At 41.7% G+C, this 20,862-nt stretch overlaps 2 protein-coding genes across 4 annotated transcripts in view; one reads left to right on the top strand and one right to left on the bottom strand.

The window, feature by feature from the left end:
- The window catches only part of LOC106579242 (sodium-dependent neutral amino acid transporter B(0)AT2), a 32,459-nt gene extending 28,419 nt beyond the window's left edge, over positions 1 to 4,040 (bottom strand). Inside the window, exon 1 of the mRNA XM_045702534.1 lies at positions 3,588 to 4,040. The gene's annotated coding sequence lies outside the window, so the exon portion shown is untranslated. The remainder of the gene's footprint in view (positions 1 to 3,587) is intronic.
- A 5,022-nt stretch (positions 4,041 to 9,062) lies between these two features.
- Positions 9,063 to 20,814, top strand: LOC106579243 (epidermal growth factor receptor kinase substrate 8-like protein 1). 3 transcript variants are annotated; one of them, XM_045702535.1, is made up of 20 exons: positions 9,095 to 9,155; positions 9,273 to 9,296; positions 10,277 to 10,341; positions 10,461 to 10,619; positions 10,982 to 11,131; positions 11,576 to 11,655; positions 13,048 to 13,184; positions 13,755 to 13,816; positions 13,918 to 14,044; positions 14,226 to 14,314; positions 14,423 to 14,497; positions 15,759 to 15,907; positions 16,252 to 16,396; positions 16,545 to 16,597; positions 16,691 to 16,799; positions 18,575 to 18,700; positions 18,855 to 19,017; positions 19,457 to 19,622; positions 20,011 to 20,143; positions 20,354 to 20,814. In XM_045702535.1, exons 3-20 carry the CDS (start codon positions 10,309 to 10,311, stop codon positions 20,438 to 20,440), a joined length of 2,043 nt encoding a protein of 680 aa, XP_045558491.1. In that variant the 5' UTR covers positions 9,095 to 9,155; positions 9,273 to 9,296; positions 10,277 to 10,308; the 3' UTR covers positions 20,441 to 20,814. The 3 variants fall into 3 exon arrangements, with proteins under 3 accessions (XP_014014444.1, XP_045558491.1, XP_045558492.1); XM_014158969.2 differs by having other exon boundaries at positions 9,063 to 9,296; XM_045702536.1 differs by lacking the exons at positions 9,095 to 9,155; positions 9,273 to 9,296; positions 10,277 to 10,341; ... (1 more) ...; positions 10,982 to 11,131; positions 11,576 to 11,655 and adding an exon at positions 11,985 to 12,247.
- The last annotated feature ends 48 nt before the right edge of the window (positions 20,815 to 20,862 follow it).

Genomic DNA, 20,862 nt, shown 5'->3' with positions numbered 1-20,862 from the left:
TTTATTTCTTTCATCATATTCACAGTGGGTCAGAAGTTTACATACACTCAATTAGTATTTGGTAGCATTGCCTTTAAATTATTTAACTTGGGTCAAACGTGTCGAGTAGCCTTCCACAAGCTTCCCACAATAAGTTGGGTGAATTTTGGCCCATTCCTCCTGACAGAGCTGGTGTAACTGAGTCATGTTTCTAGGCCTCCTTGCTCGCACACACTTTTTCAGTTCTGCCCACACATTTTCTATAGGATTGAGGTCAGGGCTTTGTGATGGCCACTCTAATACCTTGACTTTGTTGTCCTTAAGCCATTTTGCCACAACTTTGGAAGTATGCTTGGGGTCACTGTCCATTTGGAAGACCCATTTGTGACCAAGCTTTAACTTCCTGACTGATGTCTTGAGATGTTGCTTCAATATATCCACATAACTTCCCTTCCCCATGATGCCATCTATTTTGTGAAGTGCACCAGTCCCTATTGCAGCAGAGCACCCCTACAACATGATGCTGCCACCCCCCGTGCTTCACGGTTGGGATGGTGTTCTTCGGCTTGCAAGCCTCCCCCTTTTTCCTCCAAACATAACAATGGTCATTATGGCCAAACAGTTCCATTTTTGTTTCATCAGACCAGAGGACATTTCTCCAAAAAGTACGATATTTGTCCCCATGTGCAGTTGCAAACCGTAGTCTGGCTTTTTTATGGGGTGTTGGAGCAGTGGCTTCTTCCTTGCTGAACGGCCTTTCAGGTTATGTCGATATAGGACTTGTTTTACTGTGGATATCGATGCTTTTGTACCCGTTTCTGCCAGCATCTTCACAAGGTCCTTTGCTGTTGTTCTGGGATTGATTTGCACTTTTCGCACCAAAGTACGTTCATTTCTAGGAGCACAGAACGTGTCTCCTTCCTGAGCGATATGACGGCTGTGTGGTCCCATGGTGTTTACACTTGCGTACAATTGGTTGTACAAATGAAGGTGGTACCTTCATGCGTTTGGAAATTGCTCCCAAGGATGAACCAGACTTGTGGAGGTCTACAATTGTTTTTCTGAGGTCTTGGCTGATTTCTTTTGATTTTCCCATGATGTCAAGCGAAGAGGCACTGGGTTTCAATGTAGGCCTTGAAATACATCCACAGGTACACCTCAAATTGACTCAAATGATGTCAATTAGCCTATCAGAAGCTTCTAAAGCCATGACATAAGTTTCTGGAATTTGCCAAGCTGTTTAAAGGCACAGTCAACTTAGTGTATGTAAACTTCTGACCCACTGGAATTGTGATACAGTGAATAAGTGAAATAATCTGTCATTAAACAATTGTTGGAAAAATTACTTGTGTCATGCACAAAGTAGATGTCCTAACCGACTTACCAAAACTATAGTTTGTTAACAAGAAATTTGTGGAGTGGTTGAAAAATGAGTTTTAATGACTCCAACCTAAATGTATGTAAACTTCCGATTTCAACTGTACATGGGCGGAGAAGCACGGGACAGTTATCTTTCCAAGGAAATGTACTTCCTATATAGGCCTATGATTAGGCTATAGTTTACTACATTGCCTATAAATAGGCTTAAATATTGATCACCCATATTTCTCCTTCTGAAAATCTTCCCACTCCTAAAACGTAGGCAATAAAAATAGCTTGAGAGAAAGTGCAAGTCTCTCCAACTCTGCTCTCTTCAAACAATATCTGCAATATTGGCTGATATAGCCCAATAATACAATGTAAGGGCCATGTGAGAATCTCTGGTAATTCAACCTATTTCTTAAGTTATTTTTGAGCATTTTATATTGTCTATAGGGCTCAAAATTGCTGGGGCCTTAGCTGGCAGGTGAGCTGCTTCACATATGCCTAAAATAACATTGCGGGACTGCGGTTGGGTTTGGGACCAGTTCTTGCGGTAGCAGGTGGGAGTCAAACAGAAAGCCAGAGGGTCTGGGCAGGAGCGGGATGAAGAAATCGGTCCTGCGCAGACCTCTACTGTGCACCATGACAGGGAAGCCTGTAACTTTAGAGCTGTTTATTACTGTGTCCGAAAAAGTAGGGAATTAGCTCGGGAAACTGACAGATCAATAACGTTACAATGACATACTGACTAATACAAATCACATTGCACTGAAAAAAATGTCAGAATATAAATCTTGAATCGTTTGGCCGATGGTTTAATCATTTGATTCAGGTCTAGTTTGATTGAGGCAAAAATAATAGCTAATGTTAGCCAACTTTTAGTCAGCTCTCTGTCTAACGCTAAGCTTGCCAAGTTAATTTACTTCTGAAACGTGTCAAAACAAAGGCTACAAAACATTTCCAAACAAACTGCTGTTAGATAGTAATAATAGCCACCTCATATCACTATCTGACAGATGGTGAAATTTAGCATACGCTCTTATTCAGAGTGACTTACAGTAGTTAGTGCATACATTCTCATACTTTTTTTGTATTAGTCCCCCATGGGAATCAAACCCACAGCATTGCAAGCACAATGCTCTACCACAGGGGTTCAGCCTGGGAACAAATGAGAAATGCTGTGTTTTCCTGGGACCCAAGCTTAGGAAAATATGCAACTATACGTAAATATTGGTACATTTCATTTCCCTTATAACAAAAAAAAAAGAAAAATAGACAAAAACAAATAACAATGAAATTCTCATAAATATATTTTCATGTTTATTTTTCCCCATTAAAAACACTCTTACACACCTGTCTAGGTTGGAACTGTTGCTGTTAAAATACAATAAATAATTTCATTCTGAACTGGAATGAACAGATTGATCACATCACACAGATGTATTACAGAACACACACACAGGCTTTTTGATCGTGCAACCCTAAGTAACAGTACAGATAAAAAATTCTGGCCTACTGTACATCTTACTGTATAAATGACTGTTGATAGAAAGTCTAGGTTGGAACTGTTGCTCTTAAAATACATATTTTTTTATTCTGAACTGGAATAAACTGATTGATCACCTAACACAGAACACAGTCCTTTTTATTATTATTTTTTTGTTCACCTTTATTTAACCAGGTAGTCCTAATGAGAGGTGTGTAGCTGGTTGAAGTTTTCAACAAGCGTGTCTATTCTGGGCTCAGTTTTTAACAGTGCAACAGAGGTCATGCTCAGCATTGACACTATTTCTGTACTTGAGAACCCTGACTTGCATAGGTATGTGGTGCCAAACTGGATCAGAACATCTACTGCTTTCTCTGTCAGGCAGGAGACTGCTTCCTGCTGCAGATGAGCAACCCAGAACTGTGTGCGTGTTTGTCCCAAAAAGTATCTTGCTTCAATCAGTTTATTCCAGTTCAGAATAAAAAGTATGACTTGTAACAGGAACAGTTCCATCCTAGACTTGTTTTCAACAATCATTTCTACAATAAAATGTGATAATTGTATCTGTACTGTTTCTTAGGGTTGCTAATTAACGTTAGCTTGCTTTGGCTAACGTTTGTTATTAGCTGTGTAAAGTTACAATGCCAGGGATTATTTGAAAGTGAAACTCACATCTACTACTATGAGATAGTAAGTTACTACCTTATTTCTGCGTATTATCACCGGTTATAAAATGGAAATGCCTTGCTAGTTGACTTACTTTCCCAGTTTCGAAGCACTGTTTCCTGAAGCATTCCTCCCTGTCCTGAAAGAACTCCCTGGGTTTACCGTCATGTTGTGCCTGGATGTTTGGTCAGGACGTGTCGTTTTATTAATTTGTTCGTTTTGAGAGACTCGTTACTAAGCACTTACCCACACAAAACACATTGTGGGCGCGCCTCGTTATTTTTCAAAGTTTGTATGAAAGAGAAAACGTAATCACTATTTGCGTTTCATGACGATTGAGCTCAGTCGGAACTTGTGGCTATCATAAATCCATTTCATGAGATCGGCGTGAGATGGCGAGTGGGAATAACAAGTCAGTGGTTTGAACGACAGCCCTACAGCGTGTGGGTCGCAGAGTGATCTTCAAGAAAACTGCAGAAAGAAAAGATCCGGTAAACAGCGAAGAACATGGGCATCTCCTCGCGCTGCAGCAAAACTGAGCAGTGACCGCTGATAAGCAGAGAGCGCAGTTTCACTTGGCCAAAACAATCCCAGTAATTAATTATACATTAACGTCGTGATGCACCATTAACAGGTCGCGACCCATACTTTAAGAAACACTGCTCTACCAACTGAGCCACAAAGGATCAGCTGGCATATGATACTCCTCCCGTCTACATACGCTTGACCAAATAATTATAATTTAGCACGCTACATGGGTTTGGGTTCAAAGGCTCTCACAGGGAATCTCATAACCCAAATATAGGTGAGAAGGGAGAGACTATCAAAAAACAATAGAATGGATTGAGTGTACTTCCGCGCTCCAGTCATTGTGCACCAACCACTTGATCCAATTATTCACGTACTGTACAGTGCATTCGGAAAGAATTCAGACCGCCTTATTTATTTATTTTTTAAATGTACGTTTCAACTTTATTCTAAAATGTATTCAATTGTTTATTTCCCTCAACCTACACAATACCCCATAATGACGAAGCAAAAACAGGTTTAGACATTTTTGCAAATGTAATAATAAAAAAATGAAATATCAAATTCATAAGTATTAAGACCATTTACTCAGTACTTTGTTGAAGCATCTTTTGGCAGCGATTACAGCCTCGAGTCTGCTGGGTATGATGCTACAAGCTTAGCACACCTGTACTGGGGTGTTTCTTCCTTTCTTCTCTGCAGATCCTCTAAAGCTCTGTCAGGTTGGATGGGGAGCATCGCTGCACAGCTATTTTCAGGTCTATCCAGAGACGTTCAAGTTCGGGCTCTGGCTGGGCCACTCAAGGACATTGAGACTTGTCCCAAAGCCACTCCTGCATTGTCTTGGCTGTGTGCTTAGGGTTGTCCTTTTGGAAGGTGAACCTTTGTCCCAGTCTGAGGTCCTAAGCACTCTGGAGCAGGTTTTCATCAAGGATCTCTCTGTACTTTGCTCTGTTCATCTTTCCCCCGAACCTGACTAGTCTCCCAGTCCCTGCCGCTGAAAAACATCCCCACATCATGATGCTGCCACCACCATGCTTCACCGTAGGGATGGTGCCAGGTTTCCTCCAGACGTGACGATTGGCATTCAGGCCTTAAGAGTTCAATGGTGGTTTCATCAGACCAGATAATCTTGTTTCTCATGGACTGAGAGTCCGTTAGGTACCTTTTGGCAAACTCCAAGCGGGCTGTCATGTGCCTTTTACTGAGGAGTGGCTTCTGTCTCTGTCTACCATAAAGGTCTGATTGGTGGAGTACTGCAGAGACAGAACTCTGTACCTCTGTCAGAGTGACCATTGGGCTTTTGGTCACTTCCTTGACCAAGGCCCTTCTCCCCCGATTGCTCAGTTTGGCCTGTCGGCCAGCTCTAGGAAGGGTCTTGGTGGTGCCAAACTTCCATTCAAGAATGATGGAGGCCACTGTGTTCTTGGGGACCTTCAATGATGCAGATATTTTTTGGTACCCATCCCTAGATCTGTGCCTCAACACAAGCCCATCTCTGAGCTTTACGGACAATTCCTTTGACCTCATGGCTTGGTTTTTTCTCTGACATGCACTGTCAACTTTGGGACCTTATATAGACAGGTGTGTGCCTTTCCAAATCATGTCCAATCAATTGAATTTACCACAGGTGGACTCCAATCAAGTTGTAGAAACTGGATGCACCTGAGCTCAATTTCAAGTCTCATAGCTGTCATAGTCCGTGTATGTAGGTGACAGGGAAATCAGGCACAGGAGAAAACAGAGTGGTTAAAAAATTGAGTATTTATTTCCAAAATTAACTCCAAAATCCACGTAGAAAAATAATCTGGGTAAACAATAACCCGTCGCACACCGATACATAAACAACACGTACATAACAAACAAACAATCACCAACAGAGAAATGAGGGGAAGCAGAGGGTTAAATACACAACATATAATTACTGGGATAAGAAACAGGTGTGTAAAGAGACCAGACAAAACCAATGGAAAATGAAAAACTGATCAATGGTGGCTAGAAGACCGGTGACGTCGATCGCCGAACACCACCCGAACAAGGAGGGGCATCAACTTCGGTAGAAGTCGTGACAATAGCAAAGGGTTTTTTATTTTTCATACATTTGCAAAAAAAATTAAAAAGCAGTTTTTGCTTTTCATTATGGGGTATTGTGTATAGATTGATGAGGAAACATTTTTTTGAATCCATTTTAAAATAAAATGTGGAAAAAGTAATGTAACAACATCGATCCAAAAGCCTTATTAGTTTTTACTAGTTTTCACCACCACTTTACTTCTCTTATTTCCTTTTGCATTCGCCACTGTAAACCAGTTATTCTCATTCTCACCTCCACTCGACACGCCTTCTGATTCAAACAGAACATCCGCTTCCGCCATTTTCCACTGTTCCAGACAAGGGCAACGTGTACTGTCAATCAATTTAAACGGGCTCCGCCTATCTATTCATTATTGGTAGAGTACAAGCTGAAGCCCCACCCGTATGTATAACATTCCAGTCAGAAAATGTTGTGGATTTAACCATGGGCCATAACTTGGAACTTGGCCAAATCACCAAGCTCAATGACAGACATGGGCTCTATTCTACAGCTGGCAAGCTTTTGGCAATAGTGTCAGTGATGCCTCTGAATTATCATGGCTATAGTATTTCATCCTGTAGACATTTGTAGATCTACACTAGGCTAATCATCAGAGAGTGAGCCACCAGCAAAAAAGAAAAACAAACGCACAAATGTATCTTATGACATATTCAGCTTCAAATAGTACTTGATATCTGTAGGACTCAAGGGGAATATGTGAAATCATGTGAAACGTGTTTTTGGAGCACTTCACAACAAAAATGAGTGGTTACAACACACAGTGCTTTTAACACAAAGTTATTTCAACATACATATTCATGAGACTTTGACATACATTACATATGTTTATACAGTCCTTCTTATTCAACTTGTCCTCTCCCGGTATTTGAACTCACAACCTCCTGGTTCGCAACATTCTTGCTGCTACGCCATCACCTCTATGTCAATGGCTGATTTCACACTTTGGACTATTTTCTACACTGTGGACTTCAAAAGTAAATCTCAGCTTTGTTAAAATATACCTTAATGAAAAACTATTTTATCTATCGAAGTGATTCAGTAGTAACACTGAAACAAAATAATATACCCCACCAACATTAGGAAACTATACAGAAAACCCTCAAATTGCTGAAATAAGTAAATTAAATCAATGATGCGAGAAAAGTCTGATTAACTGGTAGCTAAAATAGCAGTGCAGATGACAAATGACTCACTAAGTGTAGAGCTGTATTATATGTGAATGTTGTACAACGGAAAGATCAGCACACTTCAAATCCAGAGGTTTTGAGTTCAAATCCCAGGTGACGATGTGGGGTATTCTTTTTTAGCTGAACGGCATACTACTTACTTAAAAACCACCATGCCATTACTTTATCATTAATGGTTTGGTATGGTTGGGACCAGTGGAGGCTACTGAGTGGAGGATGGCTTATAATAATGTCAGGAACGGAGCTAAAAGAATGGTATAAACACATGGAATTATCCTCCCTAATTAAGGTGCCAACAACCTCCTGTGTTTGGGACCATCTGGGACCATCACCTGACGTCCTGACAACTGGTAAAACAAATGTCTTGAGAACGTCTTACAAAAAACCTAACATGGTCCTCACCCTTATGGAAAAAACACAGGAATTTAACCTGATCTCATGTGAAGGTCATGTGATAACATGTGAAGTTCATGTGATAACATGTGAAGTTCATGTGATAACATGTGACAACATATAAAGCAACATATGACAACATGAAACTAAACGTGACAACATGTGAGCATGTGTGAAAAAATAGAGGGAGTTCTAATAACCTGAGCCTGTCACGACTCCCGCCGAAGTCGACCCCTCTCCTTGTTCGGGCGGCGTTCGGCGGTCGACGTCACCGGCTTACTAGTTGCCACCGATCGATGTTTCACTGTTCGTTTGGTTTTGTCTTTATTGTGTACACCTGTTTTGATTTTCCCTAATTAAGTTCATTATTTAAACCTCTGCATTTCCTGTTTGTCTTGTCGGTGATTGTTTGTCTGTTTTATGTAGTTGGAGGTGTTTCTCCAAACTATGTATTTTGATGAGAAGATTGATGGATAATTTTAGTAAACACGTTTTGTTTACCTTTATCCCTGCGCCTGACTCCTCCACTTCTCTAAGAAAAGCGTTACAGAGCCGAGGTTTACCCGCCTATGGCATGTGACGTGAATGGGCAAAAGTGGTGAGGGAGGAGTGCCCTTTGTTAAATGAACAGTAATCTGCTTCTTGGATCATGTAAACAAAGCAGCATAGGGTTTTGTTTGGAGCCGAGCCTTGCCGTGGGCTTTGAATGGGGCACCGGGCTCACGCCCAGTAGGCAGCCTGGTCCCAAAATATTCACCCAGTTCAAACTCCTCCCACTGGAGCATCCCGGGCCCGATAATCAAATTCCCACAAAATCTCATGTGAAGCGTTCCAAAGACATGTTTGCACATGTTTTCACATGTGAAATTTCACTTGCACATGATTTCACATGAAATTTAACAAATGTGAAGTGTTCCAAAAAATTCCCATAAAATAATAATATGTGTGTTATCACGCCATTAAAATAACAACAGTTGTGTTACTACGCAAAAAGTGCCCACTGAAATACCCTTATGGAAAAATCACATGAATTTCACATGAACACATCTCATGTGATCACGGGATTTCATGTCCCCCAAAACCCCTCACATAAAATCACATGATCACATGTGCTCAAGTGTTCACATGTGACATTTTTTCTGTAAGGGTCCTCAATATTCTGTTACCTGAAACTCCAGTAAAGAGGCGCTCCCTCACTTTGATTATCCAAAAAGGCCCACCTTAAATGTACCTAGACATAAATAGCATTCCATTGATGTGTGTGTGTGTGTGTGTGCGTGTGCGTGTAAATGTTTGAGGTGGAGTGTACTGGGCTGGGCTGGGCTTGCCTGGGTTAGGTGACACACCACTGGAAATCCTTGCCCTACTGTAACAGAGAGTGACAGAGAGTGACAGAGAGAGCAGGAACAGGATTATGAAAGCTGCTGCCACACTGAATGAGACACATTTCTCAACTTTGGTATAAATATTTTGGACTTTTTGATTTACTAAAATAAGACATATCTAATAGAAGGCTAAATCAGAGGCCACTAACTTTTTCCTGATTTTGTTTGTTTACCTTTTGTTTGGGAACCAGTGGATTTCAGGTCAAGGGTTGGAGGTAAGGGATTAGAACACACATAACATGCATCCACAGATTCAATACAGCAACCATTATGCTGTAAAACAAATGTATTTATTCTCTCTTCGGAAGCATTGTCATGCACTCTCACAATAAGATGAACCCCAACATTGATGAGGTGGAAATAAGATGCTCTGGTAGCTACGTAAAGATTGCATGAAATTTCACTCTAGTGGTATTGAATTCAGAAATGTTCTTGACAATATGTGACATCTGTACTTCATGGCACCTACTGTACAATTCAACATCAGGTCTTAGGCTATATATTTACTATTACTATGATATATGCTAAGGACATTTTGGTATGAAAACATGTGCAGAGAAACGGAATGTTCGGGGTCATTATGTAGTCTTACATGAGAAATAAGACCACATTATTATTATTATTATTATATTCCTGACTGCTGATGGGAACAGACTTGGGATGTTAAAAGATTTTTCCGGAACACAAAACAAGTCATCAAGTATGAATGGATTTTATGCATGTGAGATACTCAGACTTTTCCGGAATGTGATTGGGGGAGTCACTTGAGTTATCAGGCAGATCAATGACTGAACTATAACAGGTGGCACTACAGTACTGTGGTCAAACTGGTTGGGTGGGTAAGTCACAGGTCAGTGAGTGAGCGACAGCCCGACACTGACACAGGGAGGAACTCTAGGTGAGGACTTTCAGTTTCCTCTCGGGTCATCCAGGTGACATCATCTATGGTGAGAGGACATTATACTCAGGACAGTTAATTGCTCAAGTCAAAGCAGTTGGATTCTAAGACTCATTGATAATTGACAATACCAAATTAACTACACCCAGCATAGACCAAAGTTATTTTGACTACACCCTCTGTTACACAGTTCTAAATCGTTTATGAATGAGAGGCTCTGTACTGTCATCCTTCTTACAATGATCCTCATCCTTACCAAGTAAGAATTTTCCTCAGACCGGTTTACTCTGCCTCCAGGAAAACCCAGACATCTATCAAGTAACAGTCACATGATGACAGACGTCTCACGATATCTTATCAATGTAAGTGTTTTGAACATTATTTAAGTTGTATTACATCAGAACATTTCAAGTGTTATACCCATGTAATTAACATACAGACCTAGGAAGATCTTTTTTCTTTATTTCACTTCCCTGTGCAGCACCTGGTGACATTCTCCCAGCAGGAGGGGGAGGTGAAGAGTGTGGATGAGGCCCAGTCTTGTCTGTCCCGACTGGCCCGGGCGGAGAAGCTGTGGAGCCAGCAGATAGTTCTGGAGATCAGCCCTGAGGTCCTCCGACTCAGAGACACACAGAGCCAGGTGGGTTGTGTAGCATTGTCTACTACAGTACCCATAATGCTTTGCACATCTCCCTACCAATACATGTGGCATGATATATATGTAGGGACTGTGGACAAAGGAACAGAGGACTCCAACATGAGGGGGGTCACAATTAAAAAGTTGCTTTACATGAGATGCGTGAACAGTAGGATAATGCCTCATTAATTAACAAAGACAAGTTACATTTCGGTTAAGGCTTGTACATATGACCTTCATGATGCTGCTGATTTAAAAGCGCTCCAGTCTTCAGATCTTGTTTTCTAATAGACATTAGCTATGGTTATATGTGAGGCGTTGCAGTTCCAGTCATTTGAAATGTTGATTGTATTGTATTCATGCAGGATGAGTTGGAGAAATATCCAGTTTCATCTATCCATCGATGTGACGCCATCCTCACTGAGAAACGATTTCCATCCCTTCTGTTACTTGTTTGCCAAAGCGCACCTCAGACAAAGCCTGACGTTCTCTTCTTCAACTGTGAGACAGTAAGGGTGAGTGCAGCAGTATGGGTGTTTTAAGGATGCTTCAGAAAACTCTGAGATCAGACCAGGCGAAACTCCTGACCCTAGTTACAGATGTAGGATCTTAATTTGAGTCAGTTTGCTACAGCAGGAAAATAATCCTGCAGCAACAGGAAATGTGAATTAGCATGTGTATTATAACTAACAGACATTTTTGTAGGGATTGCAAAAAAAAATCATGTGGGAAAAGCAAGTCTGAAATTTTAAAGTGGAAATTACGTACTACAGAAGCCTTTTTAAACCTCAATGCAGGATGGTCAAAATAAGATCCTACATCTGAATAACATGCTTTCTTAAACTATATGAGCCTGTCCTGTGATTACCTGATATGGTATGCATTCTAAATGGACTGTCACTGTAGTTCAGGTTGAACCGGACAACAGTGATGTCTCTTATTGATGGTTGTGTTCGCAGGCGGAGCAAATTCGTGACGACATCACAAGGGCAGTGTCAGGTTACTCATCAAGGTCCAAGAAGCGCCCAGAGGCCCTCAGGTACTGTGATTGTTATTGTCCTTCATGGAGTAGAGAGAGACAGAGAGAGCGAGAGGGGCACAGAGAGAGATTTAAAAGATGTAGGAAGGTCCTACGGCCATGACTGACTTATGTTGTTACACTCTTTAAAAAAAAGCTGCTATCTAGAACTTCGGCTGTCCCCATAGGAGAACCCTTTGAAGTATTTTTGGTGGCAGGTAGAACGCTTTTGGTTCCAGGTAGAACCAAAAGAGTTCTCCCTGGAACCTAAAAGGGTTCTCCTATGGGGACAGCCAAAGAACCCTTTTGGAACCCTTTTTTCTAAGAGTGTACCATCCACTGTGTTTCTATATGAGTGAAAGAGAGAGAGAGAGAGAGAGAGAGAGAGAGAGAGAGAGAGAGAGAGTGAAGAGAATGAGCAGCTGAGAACGAGGGAGGACAGACTTGTTTGACTGGTTTCTACATAACTTAAGAAGGTGTGACAGAGAGAACAAGGCCATTGTGGTATGGAGGAGAGGAGAGAGCGAATGGTGCTGGTTCACTGATGCAGGCCTAAACTCAGAAATGCTTTGAAACACACAGTTAAACGACATTTAAAGGACACACAGAAAAGGTAAGCTATAATTAAGATGCTACCTGGGGTACATTTCTGAATTGCTGCACCGCATTGAAATGCATACTGTTGAGTAGGTGTTACTTTGTGTACAGTATGTTTGTCTTCGAGGGTTAGCAAACAGACCAATGTCAAACAACGTCTCGACCTACAAACGTGACAAATGTGACAGAACTCTTTGTCTAAATCGTTTGTGCCAATTCTGACTAAAGTTTGTCATTTTAGCTATAGAAAATTGTATATGTGAGTTGACATGTGTTAGTCACAGTGGGCCTATGTTGATATTGATATGAGAACTAATCTGAGGACCTCTGCTTGTTAAATCTGACATTTTATGTTTAAAAAAGTTTATTTTCGCTAGATTAGCACAGATAGAGATTGTTTGTGCTTTCTTTTCAGTTTATCAGATGATCAGAAAATGACCTATTGATACCGAATTGTGCACATTTGACTCCATATGTCGATAATTCTTTACCAGGGAGATTCATTATGTTTCATATGCCTTTAGTGAAGGGCGTTTCTTATGAGGTTGAATGAATGGTTGTTATCAGCAACAGTCATGATGACCTAAGAACAGCATTGACATTTTTGCATGAATCATATTCATGATAACGACAGGCCTTTGTTGCAAGTTAGGATATTGACCTTACTGACTATAGCTTAATTTGTGTTTTATCAGCTGAATTCCAACCATGAAGTCAAATGAGAAAGTTGCTTTACAAAAACTATCCTGGAAGGTAGAAAGGTGCATGACATAGCATGTCTTGATTTCCCGAAAAATCTCTCTCCTTTTCCTCCAGATTTCCTCCGATAGACCCTGTTCTTCCCCAAAATACCAAAGCAGCGATGATGGACCCCTACGGAATTCCGAGTCCCCCCATTCCACATGCTCCCAATGCCCCGCCTGCCAACCCTCCACCCTACCCAGGAATCAGAGGCAAGAAGACAGGAACCATCTTGTTTGTGCATGCTCCTGAAATTTACATGTTTGCCAAGTCAATGAAATGCTTTGAAACGAATTGTCTGGGAGGGGAAGAGTGGGGAAAAAAGAGGATGAGGGAGGGAGGGAGGGAGGGAGGGAGGGAGGGAGGGAGGGAGGGAGGGAGGGAGAGGGAGGGAAATGAAGCACCGGTAGAGGTATTTCAACCAGCAAACAACAGTTGAAACAATAACAAAGCGAACTCCCCGCCTTTCAGTAAAAAGGGATGGGGCTGGAGAAATGTAACCTCTCTCAAATTCATAGACGGAGCTACGGATGCAAGGACTGACCCTCCATGATATCAAATCAATGAGTACATATCATACATGTATCATTCCAAAAAAGAACGTAGCACTGAAGATTGCCCCTTTAATGTGAAAGGTTCTCGTGAGTATAAAGGTTGCATTGTGTGTGTTGGGGGAAGGTGTGTCCGGAGTAAGAGGGGGCAGGAATTCGAAATGCAGGAAATTCCAACCAAGGTAATGAATGGGAATGGACGCTCTGAATCTTCTTCTATGTCCTCAACAGCGAATGGCGTCAACAGCGGGCAACAACCGGATAGCTCTTTTCTACGAGCTGAGAAAGAAGTGGTACGTAATAATACCATTATCTGCTTTCAAATTCCAATATGATATGCTTCATCACAATTTCACTGTAGGGTTAACTCTTTTCTCATGCGTCTAAACTCCAGGGGATCCTTAATCACTGTTTCGATGACATTGAGGTCTTCATGGCAAAGCTCCAACAGACTGCAGAAGCTGCCTCAGTTTTAAGCCAGAGGAAGAAGAAGAAGAAAAGTCGCAAGCAAACACCAGAGGGTAAGAGGGATAAGCAACTCACATACACTATAGGGCTCAACATTAAGAAAGTTCACTTGAGCAACAATAGGTTTGCTGGCCAAGTGACCTAAACTGGTTCAACTCAAGATGCCGTTCAAAGCTGAAATCGCTGATCTTTTCGGGTGTGTTTTGTTCCCTGTGTCTTTTCTCTCAAATACAGAGGACTTGCTTACTGCAAAAGCTCGCCCTCCTCCTGAAGAAGAATTCATGGACATCTTCCAAAAATTGAAGTACTGCTTCAGCCTACTGGTGAGTAAAGGGAACATCGCCATGACTACTCCACATTTCTTTCAAGCTCTTGTTATGTCAACAAAACAGTTGAGATACTGTGTACCCGCTCATCATCTTTCTTCCCAGGCTCGTCTCAAGTCTTCCATCTCCAACCCATCCTCAGAAGAGCTGCTCCACCATGTGTTCAAACCTCTAGATATGGTGAGTCAACAGTGATAACCTTTATACCCATTGCTTATGTGCTGGTTATGAGAGGCCTGGAGGGAGAGAACTACGGGGACAACACACGTTGCTATTGCTGTCAACACAGGATTAGATATTTATGACCGGAAGGGGCGGAATAAAAGTAGCTAGTATCTTTGAAAAAATAGCTTTTACATAATAATAAGTATCCTTGTTATGTCTACTCAATTATGGAATTAGATTGTTGAGGAACAATCTGTCCTGAATGGCTGTGTACTCTTATAATGATGTCATGTTGATTTGTGACTTCCTTTTGTTGTATACTTACTAGGCTATGGTATGTAGACTATATGCAGGCTCTGTCTATTTGTACATATAGTGTGTTTGTCCATATATAGTGTGTATTGCTACACCATTATGTACAGTGTTGAAACATTTGAATGGTTTTCAACACAGAGGGGAGGTAGTGTTACTGGAAAAAGAAACTTTATATATTTTGAGTGCTGTTCAATATTTGCACAAGGTAGTGCCCAGTGTGTTATCACATATTTCGACTTGGGTCACATAAATAAGGTAGTATTTGTTGGCAAAAACATTATAAACGACTCATTAAGACACAATTTAACCCAAAAGTGTCGTATGACTGTGAAGTAAAAGTGTTTAAATTGAAGTGTAATGGAAGGTGGTAAAGATAAGCACAGGAAATATGTTCAGGTGTGCCAGGTACTCAGAGAGGGTTGGCACAGTGTAAGAACTGCCTGCCTATAAAACGATGTATCACTACATGAAAGAATAGAGGGTGGAATTGGAAAAACAGGCAGCTTAGGTGTGTGTATCCTGGCACACCTTCATGGAAACAGGGAGAAACCAAGAGAGGTGTAACGGCTTGTTTATCTGTAGATTTCTGTCTGCTGAGAGGGATGAGATGGTGAAACCGCACATGACCCATATTGAACAATCTTTTCACTATGGTGATATATAATGACATGTAATAACATTTACATATTGGGTAATACCAGTCAGTGATTGCCAATATATTATAAGGCCTGTTTCCTGGACACAGATTAAGCCTAGTCCTGGATTGAAAAGCGCTTTTCGATCTCAATTGAAAATGATTTTTAGTCCAGTGCTTTAATCTGTGTCTGGGAAAACCGGCCCTTAGAGTTCATTAAGCCTAGATTGCCCTTCAAAATGAATCTACTGTTGCCATTTGTTCAGTCAACCCATTATTTCCACTGACCCTGATCTAAACTGTGGTCTCTTTACTCTGTGGCACCAGCTGGTGAGGACTACCGGGGGCCCTGCTCTAGGGGCCTCCGTGACCAGTCCTGCTCTGACCAACTCAGCCGTAACCCTGCTTCAAGACAACCTGTCTGAGGAGGAGAGGCTGCTATGGACGGCTCTGGGGCCCCACTGGACACTCCCACGGTCAGTATTGACAACTACAGAACATTTGATGCCCCCATAGACCCGTATGATTGGGGTATTGAGTGTGGCAGTCTGTTGTCTCAGGTCATGTGCCAGTGTGCCAGACTCATAAGGCTCTCCTTTGACTCTGTGGCTTTTGGTCTGTGACATTGGAGCAACATGACATGATGACACAGCATGACATGACAATGTCAATATTTACTCAGCCAGCTACTGAAATAGTACAGTACTTGTACTGTGGAGAGAGATGATCAAATTCCTTTCTAGGCTATGTCTACACTGGCCATACTATTCGTTAGAATATTTGTTTGTTAAAGGTCAGCAATTGCTCTCTCTCCTCTCAGTTCCCAGCTCAAAGGGCCAGTGGCCCCATACACACCGGTATTTCTGGACGGGTGGAAGCCAGAGGCCTCCAGGGCAGACAGGCAGGTTTATGAGGATCCGGTTGAGTCACAACACAAACATGAAGCCCTGAGGGAAAAACAAGAGGTTTGTAATAAGAGAGATGTACATCCATGTACATCATGTACATTGAGGAGTCGACAAAGAGTGTAACATCATACGAATGTGCTCTTTGCTGTCCTGGCCTCTTCCTCACCCCCCCCCCACCCTTCCTCTCTCTCTCTCTCTAATTCAGTTGCAACCTACTCAGCCAGTTGGACCTCCAGTCACCCCTAAGAGCAATGAAATGTACGTTTTCAAGTCAAACATTTTTTGGGGGTATTTTTGTGTTGTTTACTTTTATTTTGCAGTTATATCAATAATACACTAATTTCCTCTCAGGGATAGCAGTGTCCTACCCCCCGAGGGAGAGAGGATGTACCGTTGCAGCTATGACTTTGTGGCCCGCAACAACAGTGAGCTGTCAGTACAACAGGGTGATACACTGGAGGTAAACATCTGAAAAGTCATTAAGTGGCATTACGTAATATTACACAACAGACAAATTCAGGACCATTCCTGAACAACACACGCCTGGTAGCTAGTCTTCTAGGGCTTGGCTCTCTTTTAATAATAAGACACATGGTTGGTACAGATGTGGGATAATCATTTGAACCAGTTTGCTTGAGCAGGAAAGTAATCCTGCACCAACAGGAAATGTGAATTATTATGTTGATTATAATCAGAAGCCTTTTTAAACCTCAAATACACTGCAAGTTTTACATTTCCTGCATTGCAGGAAAGTTCTCCTGCAACAGGGTGATCGAATTAAGATCCTACAATTGTAAATGAGAAAATCCAGTACACAATCCGGCAATATTGGTGATACTGTACAAAATTCGGATCTAAAATAAATGTATCCTCAATCAAGCATTAGTAAAGCCAGAGTTAAAAACCTAGGAAAGAAATATTGATGCATAGCACAAGTACACTTTGTCCTTGCCAGATTCTAGGCATACTGTACATACAGTTTAAGTCAGAGGTTTACATACACCTTAGCCAAGTACATTTAAACTCAGTTTTTCACAATTCCTGACATTTAATCCAAGTAAAAATTCCCTGTCTTAGGTCAGTTAGGATCACCACTTTATTTTAAGAATGTGAAATGTCAGAATAATAGTAGAGACAATTATTTATTTCAGCTTTTATTTCTTTCATCACATTCCCAGTGGGTCAGAAGTTTACATACACTCAATTAGTATTTGGTAGCGTTGCCTTTAAATTGTTTAACTTGGGTGAAACGTTTCAGGTCGCCTTCCACAAGCTTTCCACAATAAGTTGGGTGAATTTTGTCCCTTTCCTCCTAACAGAGCTGGTGTAACTGAGTCAGGATGACTTGTAGGCCTCCTTACTCGCACACGCTTTTTCAGTTCTGCCCACAAATTTTCTATAGGATTGAGGTTAGGGCTTTGTGATGGCCACTCCAATACCTTGACTTTGTTGTCCTTAAGCCATTTTGCCACAACTTTGGAAGTATGCTTGGGGTCATTGTCCATTTGGAAGACCCATTTGTGACCAAGCTTTAACTTCCTGACTGATGTCTTGAGATGTTGCTTCAATATATCCACATAATTTCTCTTCCTCATGATGCCATCTATTTTGTGAAGTGCTCCAGCCCTCCTACAGCAAAGCACCCCCTACAATTTTTTTCTGAGGTCTTGGCTGATTTATATTGATTTTCCCATGATGTCAAGCAAAGAGGCACTGAGTTTGAAGATAGGCCTTGAAATACATCCACAGGTACACCTCCAATTGACTCAAATGATGTCAATTAGCCTATCAGAAGCTTCCTAAGCCATGACAACATTTTCTGGAATTTTCCAAGCTGTTTAAAGGCACAGTCAACTTAGTGTATGTAACTTTCTGACCCACTGGAATTGTGATACAGTGAATTATAAGTGAAATAATCTGTCTGTAAACAATTGTTGAAAAAATGACTTGTGTCATGCACAAAGTAGATGTCCTAACCGACTTGCCTAAACTATAGTTTGTTAACAAGAAATTTGTGGAGTGGTAGAAAAACGTGTTTTAATGACTCCAACCTAAGTGTATGTAAACTTCCGACTTCAACTGTACATACTGGTTGTTACCTTGGCAACAGCTATCACTTCTAGAGATAGGAAATTGTGAGTTGTGTAATACTACACAATTAAATATATCACTTGTTTTATTCGTCCTTAATTATTCTCTGTATAAACATTGGCTCCTCTCCTTTACTGTGGTCAGGTTGTGGAGTCTTCCAAACGCTGGTGGAAGTGTCGTAATCGCTTCAACGAGGTTGGCTTTGTCCCATTCAACATCCTGGAGCCAGTGGCTCACATAGACAGCCCTGTCACCATGAGAGAACCTAAGGTAACAGCCCAATGTAATACAAACACATACACAAACAACACCCGTTCCTTTACCCACACCCAGATACTGGTATTCATTTCAGTAATTCGATATCCATATCAGTGTTTTCAACGTTGTTCCCTCTCTCTTTCCTTTCCCCTCTGCTCTGGTCCAGCCTCCGGTCTCACCTGCCCTAACCAAGACTCACATTCCTCCCAGCCCTCCAGCCTTTAACCCTAGCTCCTTGACTCCTAGCCCCTCAGCGCACCACCGCCCTCGCCCACTATCATACAACCAATACAGCCAACACATTCCAGCCGGAGATGATGCAGACAAAGGTATCACACTATACTGAGAGGATTTACAGTCTATTTCTGCACTGTGTGTGTATGTCAGAGGAGATACTCAGGCACTGCACTACACAGAGACGCTCTTGGCCTTTGCTCTGCTATGTCAATGTGTGTTTGTGTCTGTGTCCACGCGCAATTGTGTGTGAGGGAGGCTCCGGGGGGGAGTGTTTGTTTTGTTTGCACTGTGTAAATTACATAAAAACATTTTAGTTATTTAGCAGACGCTCTTATCCAGAGCAACTAGGGTGAAATGGCTTGCTCAAGTGCACATCGACAGATTTTTCACCAAGTCAGCTCGGGGATTTGAACCTGCAACCTTTTGGTTACATTCTTATGACAGGAAAGTCTTCTGACTGCTCTGTTTTAGCAAGATAAGCCGAACAAAGACCTAGAGAACACTTTAACGCATTGTAAAAACTCTCCTCAGCCATGATGGTGAATGACGAACTGCTCCAGAGACTGACCAATGGGAAGGCCAACCTGAACAAGCCACTGGTCATCCCTCGCTCGTCGGACACCTTGGTCCCCCTGGACTACAACTCACCCCCCGAGGAGGTGGAGCAGTGGCTCAGGGGGAAGGGCTTCAGCGAGACGTGAGTTTGACGTGACCCTCACCAACCACAAACTCAATACTGATCACATTCCAATCAGGGACCTATTCTGGTCATGAGTACTTCTCGTGTATAGTGGACTTATAGTAACTCCAAGATGTAGGTACTGCTTATGTATTGCTTACTGATCTGTTCAAAGGCATTTGTCGCAATATACAGATATTCATTTAATTTCTAACAAATCGATTGTAATTGGTTGAACCTGAAATATTCCTCAAGGTCTGGACTCGGTAACCTTTGCGACTAAGTCGATCTGTCTAGTTCCTATACAGAGATGACTGAGTTGTTCATCGATGATTGAATGTTACAGGTAAATGAAGGGTAATGTCTGAGTAAGGTTACTGACTAGCTGTGTGCCTCCCCCGCTTAGGACGGTGACATTACTGGGAAAGCTGACAGGAGCCCTGCTCTTCTCTCTAAACAAGGAGGACCTACGACAAGTCCTACCAGACGAGGGCGCCAGAGTGTACAGCCAGCTCACTGTGCAGAAAGCGCTGTTGGAGGTACTGCTCCGCCTATTGTTTGTTAATACACGTGGGAATTCTTTAGGAGGCAACCTATGATGATTGCAGTGTTCCTCAGTATTAACTTACGCATAAGACTAATACATTTCCCAACAGTTTTACTCCAGTCGTACGCAGTTTTAAATCCATAATGTCCCTGTCGTGTCGTCTTTCCACGTTTTGAACTAATTTGAAGTTCTGTTCTCCCAGGACGCCCGGAAGGCCACTGAGCTGGAGGCAGTGATGGAAAAACAGAAGATGAAGATGGATCTGAAGCTGGAGAGTAGCACACTATAAGAACCACGTTTCAGACATCACGTGTCACTCCCCCATAAAGAAGACTCCAACTAAGAGAGAAAAATGCCCGCACACTGGCTTGATTCTATCTAACAAACATTCAAAAACTGTCACATGTAACATGATGCAAATATTCATTTTATGGCTGCTCTTCAAGCCAGACTGTGCAGTCTTGAATCAAGGCTTTGCTTTTTGTTGCAAATGCTTGCTTCAGTTAAAACTCTTTAGGATAAATTGTCCTCTGTTAAGCCAATGAACAATGTGCATCTGTAATCTTTGCTATATTCTAGAATATTCTCTCCTTTCTATGTTGACTTAGAATCATTTGTGCATTGTACCAATTACACCTGCTATTTGCAGACCAATTTAACGTATACTGTATCTACTCGTCTTGTTTATGTCTGTTATTTATACACTCACAC

This window comes from Salmo salar, chromosome ssa19 (assembly GCF_905237065.1).
Source record: "Salmo salar chromosome ssa19, Ssal_v3.1, whole genome shotgun sequence".
In the NCBI taxonomy this organism is placed as follows: Eukaryota; Metazoa; Chordata; class Actinopteri; order Salmoniformes; family Salmonidae; genus Salmo; species Salmo salar.
Note: the sequence above shows the minus strand (reverse complement) of the source record. Positions and strands in the feature narration are given on the sequence as shown.

Excerpts from the sequence above, each read along its gene's own strand:
- LOC106579243 (XM_014158969.2), top strand. The coding sequence starts at position 10,309 with ATGATGACAGACGTCTCACGATATCTTATCAAT. Across the intron at positions 11,132-11,575 it reads TCAACTGTGAGACAGTAAGG|GCGGAGCAAATTCGTGACGA; the intron begins GTGAGTGCAGCA and ends TTGTGTTCGCAG. Across the intron at positions 16,800-18,574 it reads AACAGGGTGATACACTGGAG|GTTGTGGAGTCTTCCAAACG; the intron begins GTAAACATCTGA and ends TACTGTGGTCAG.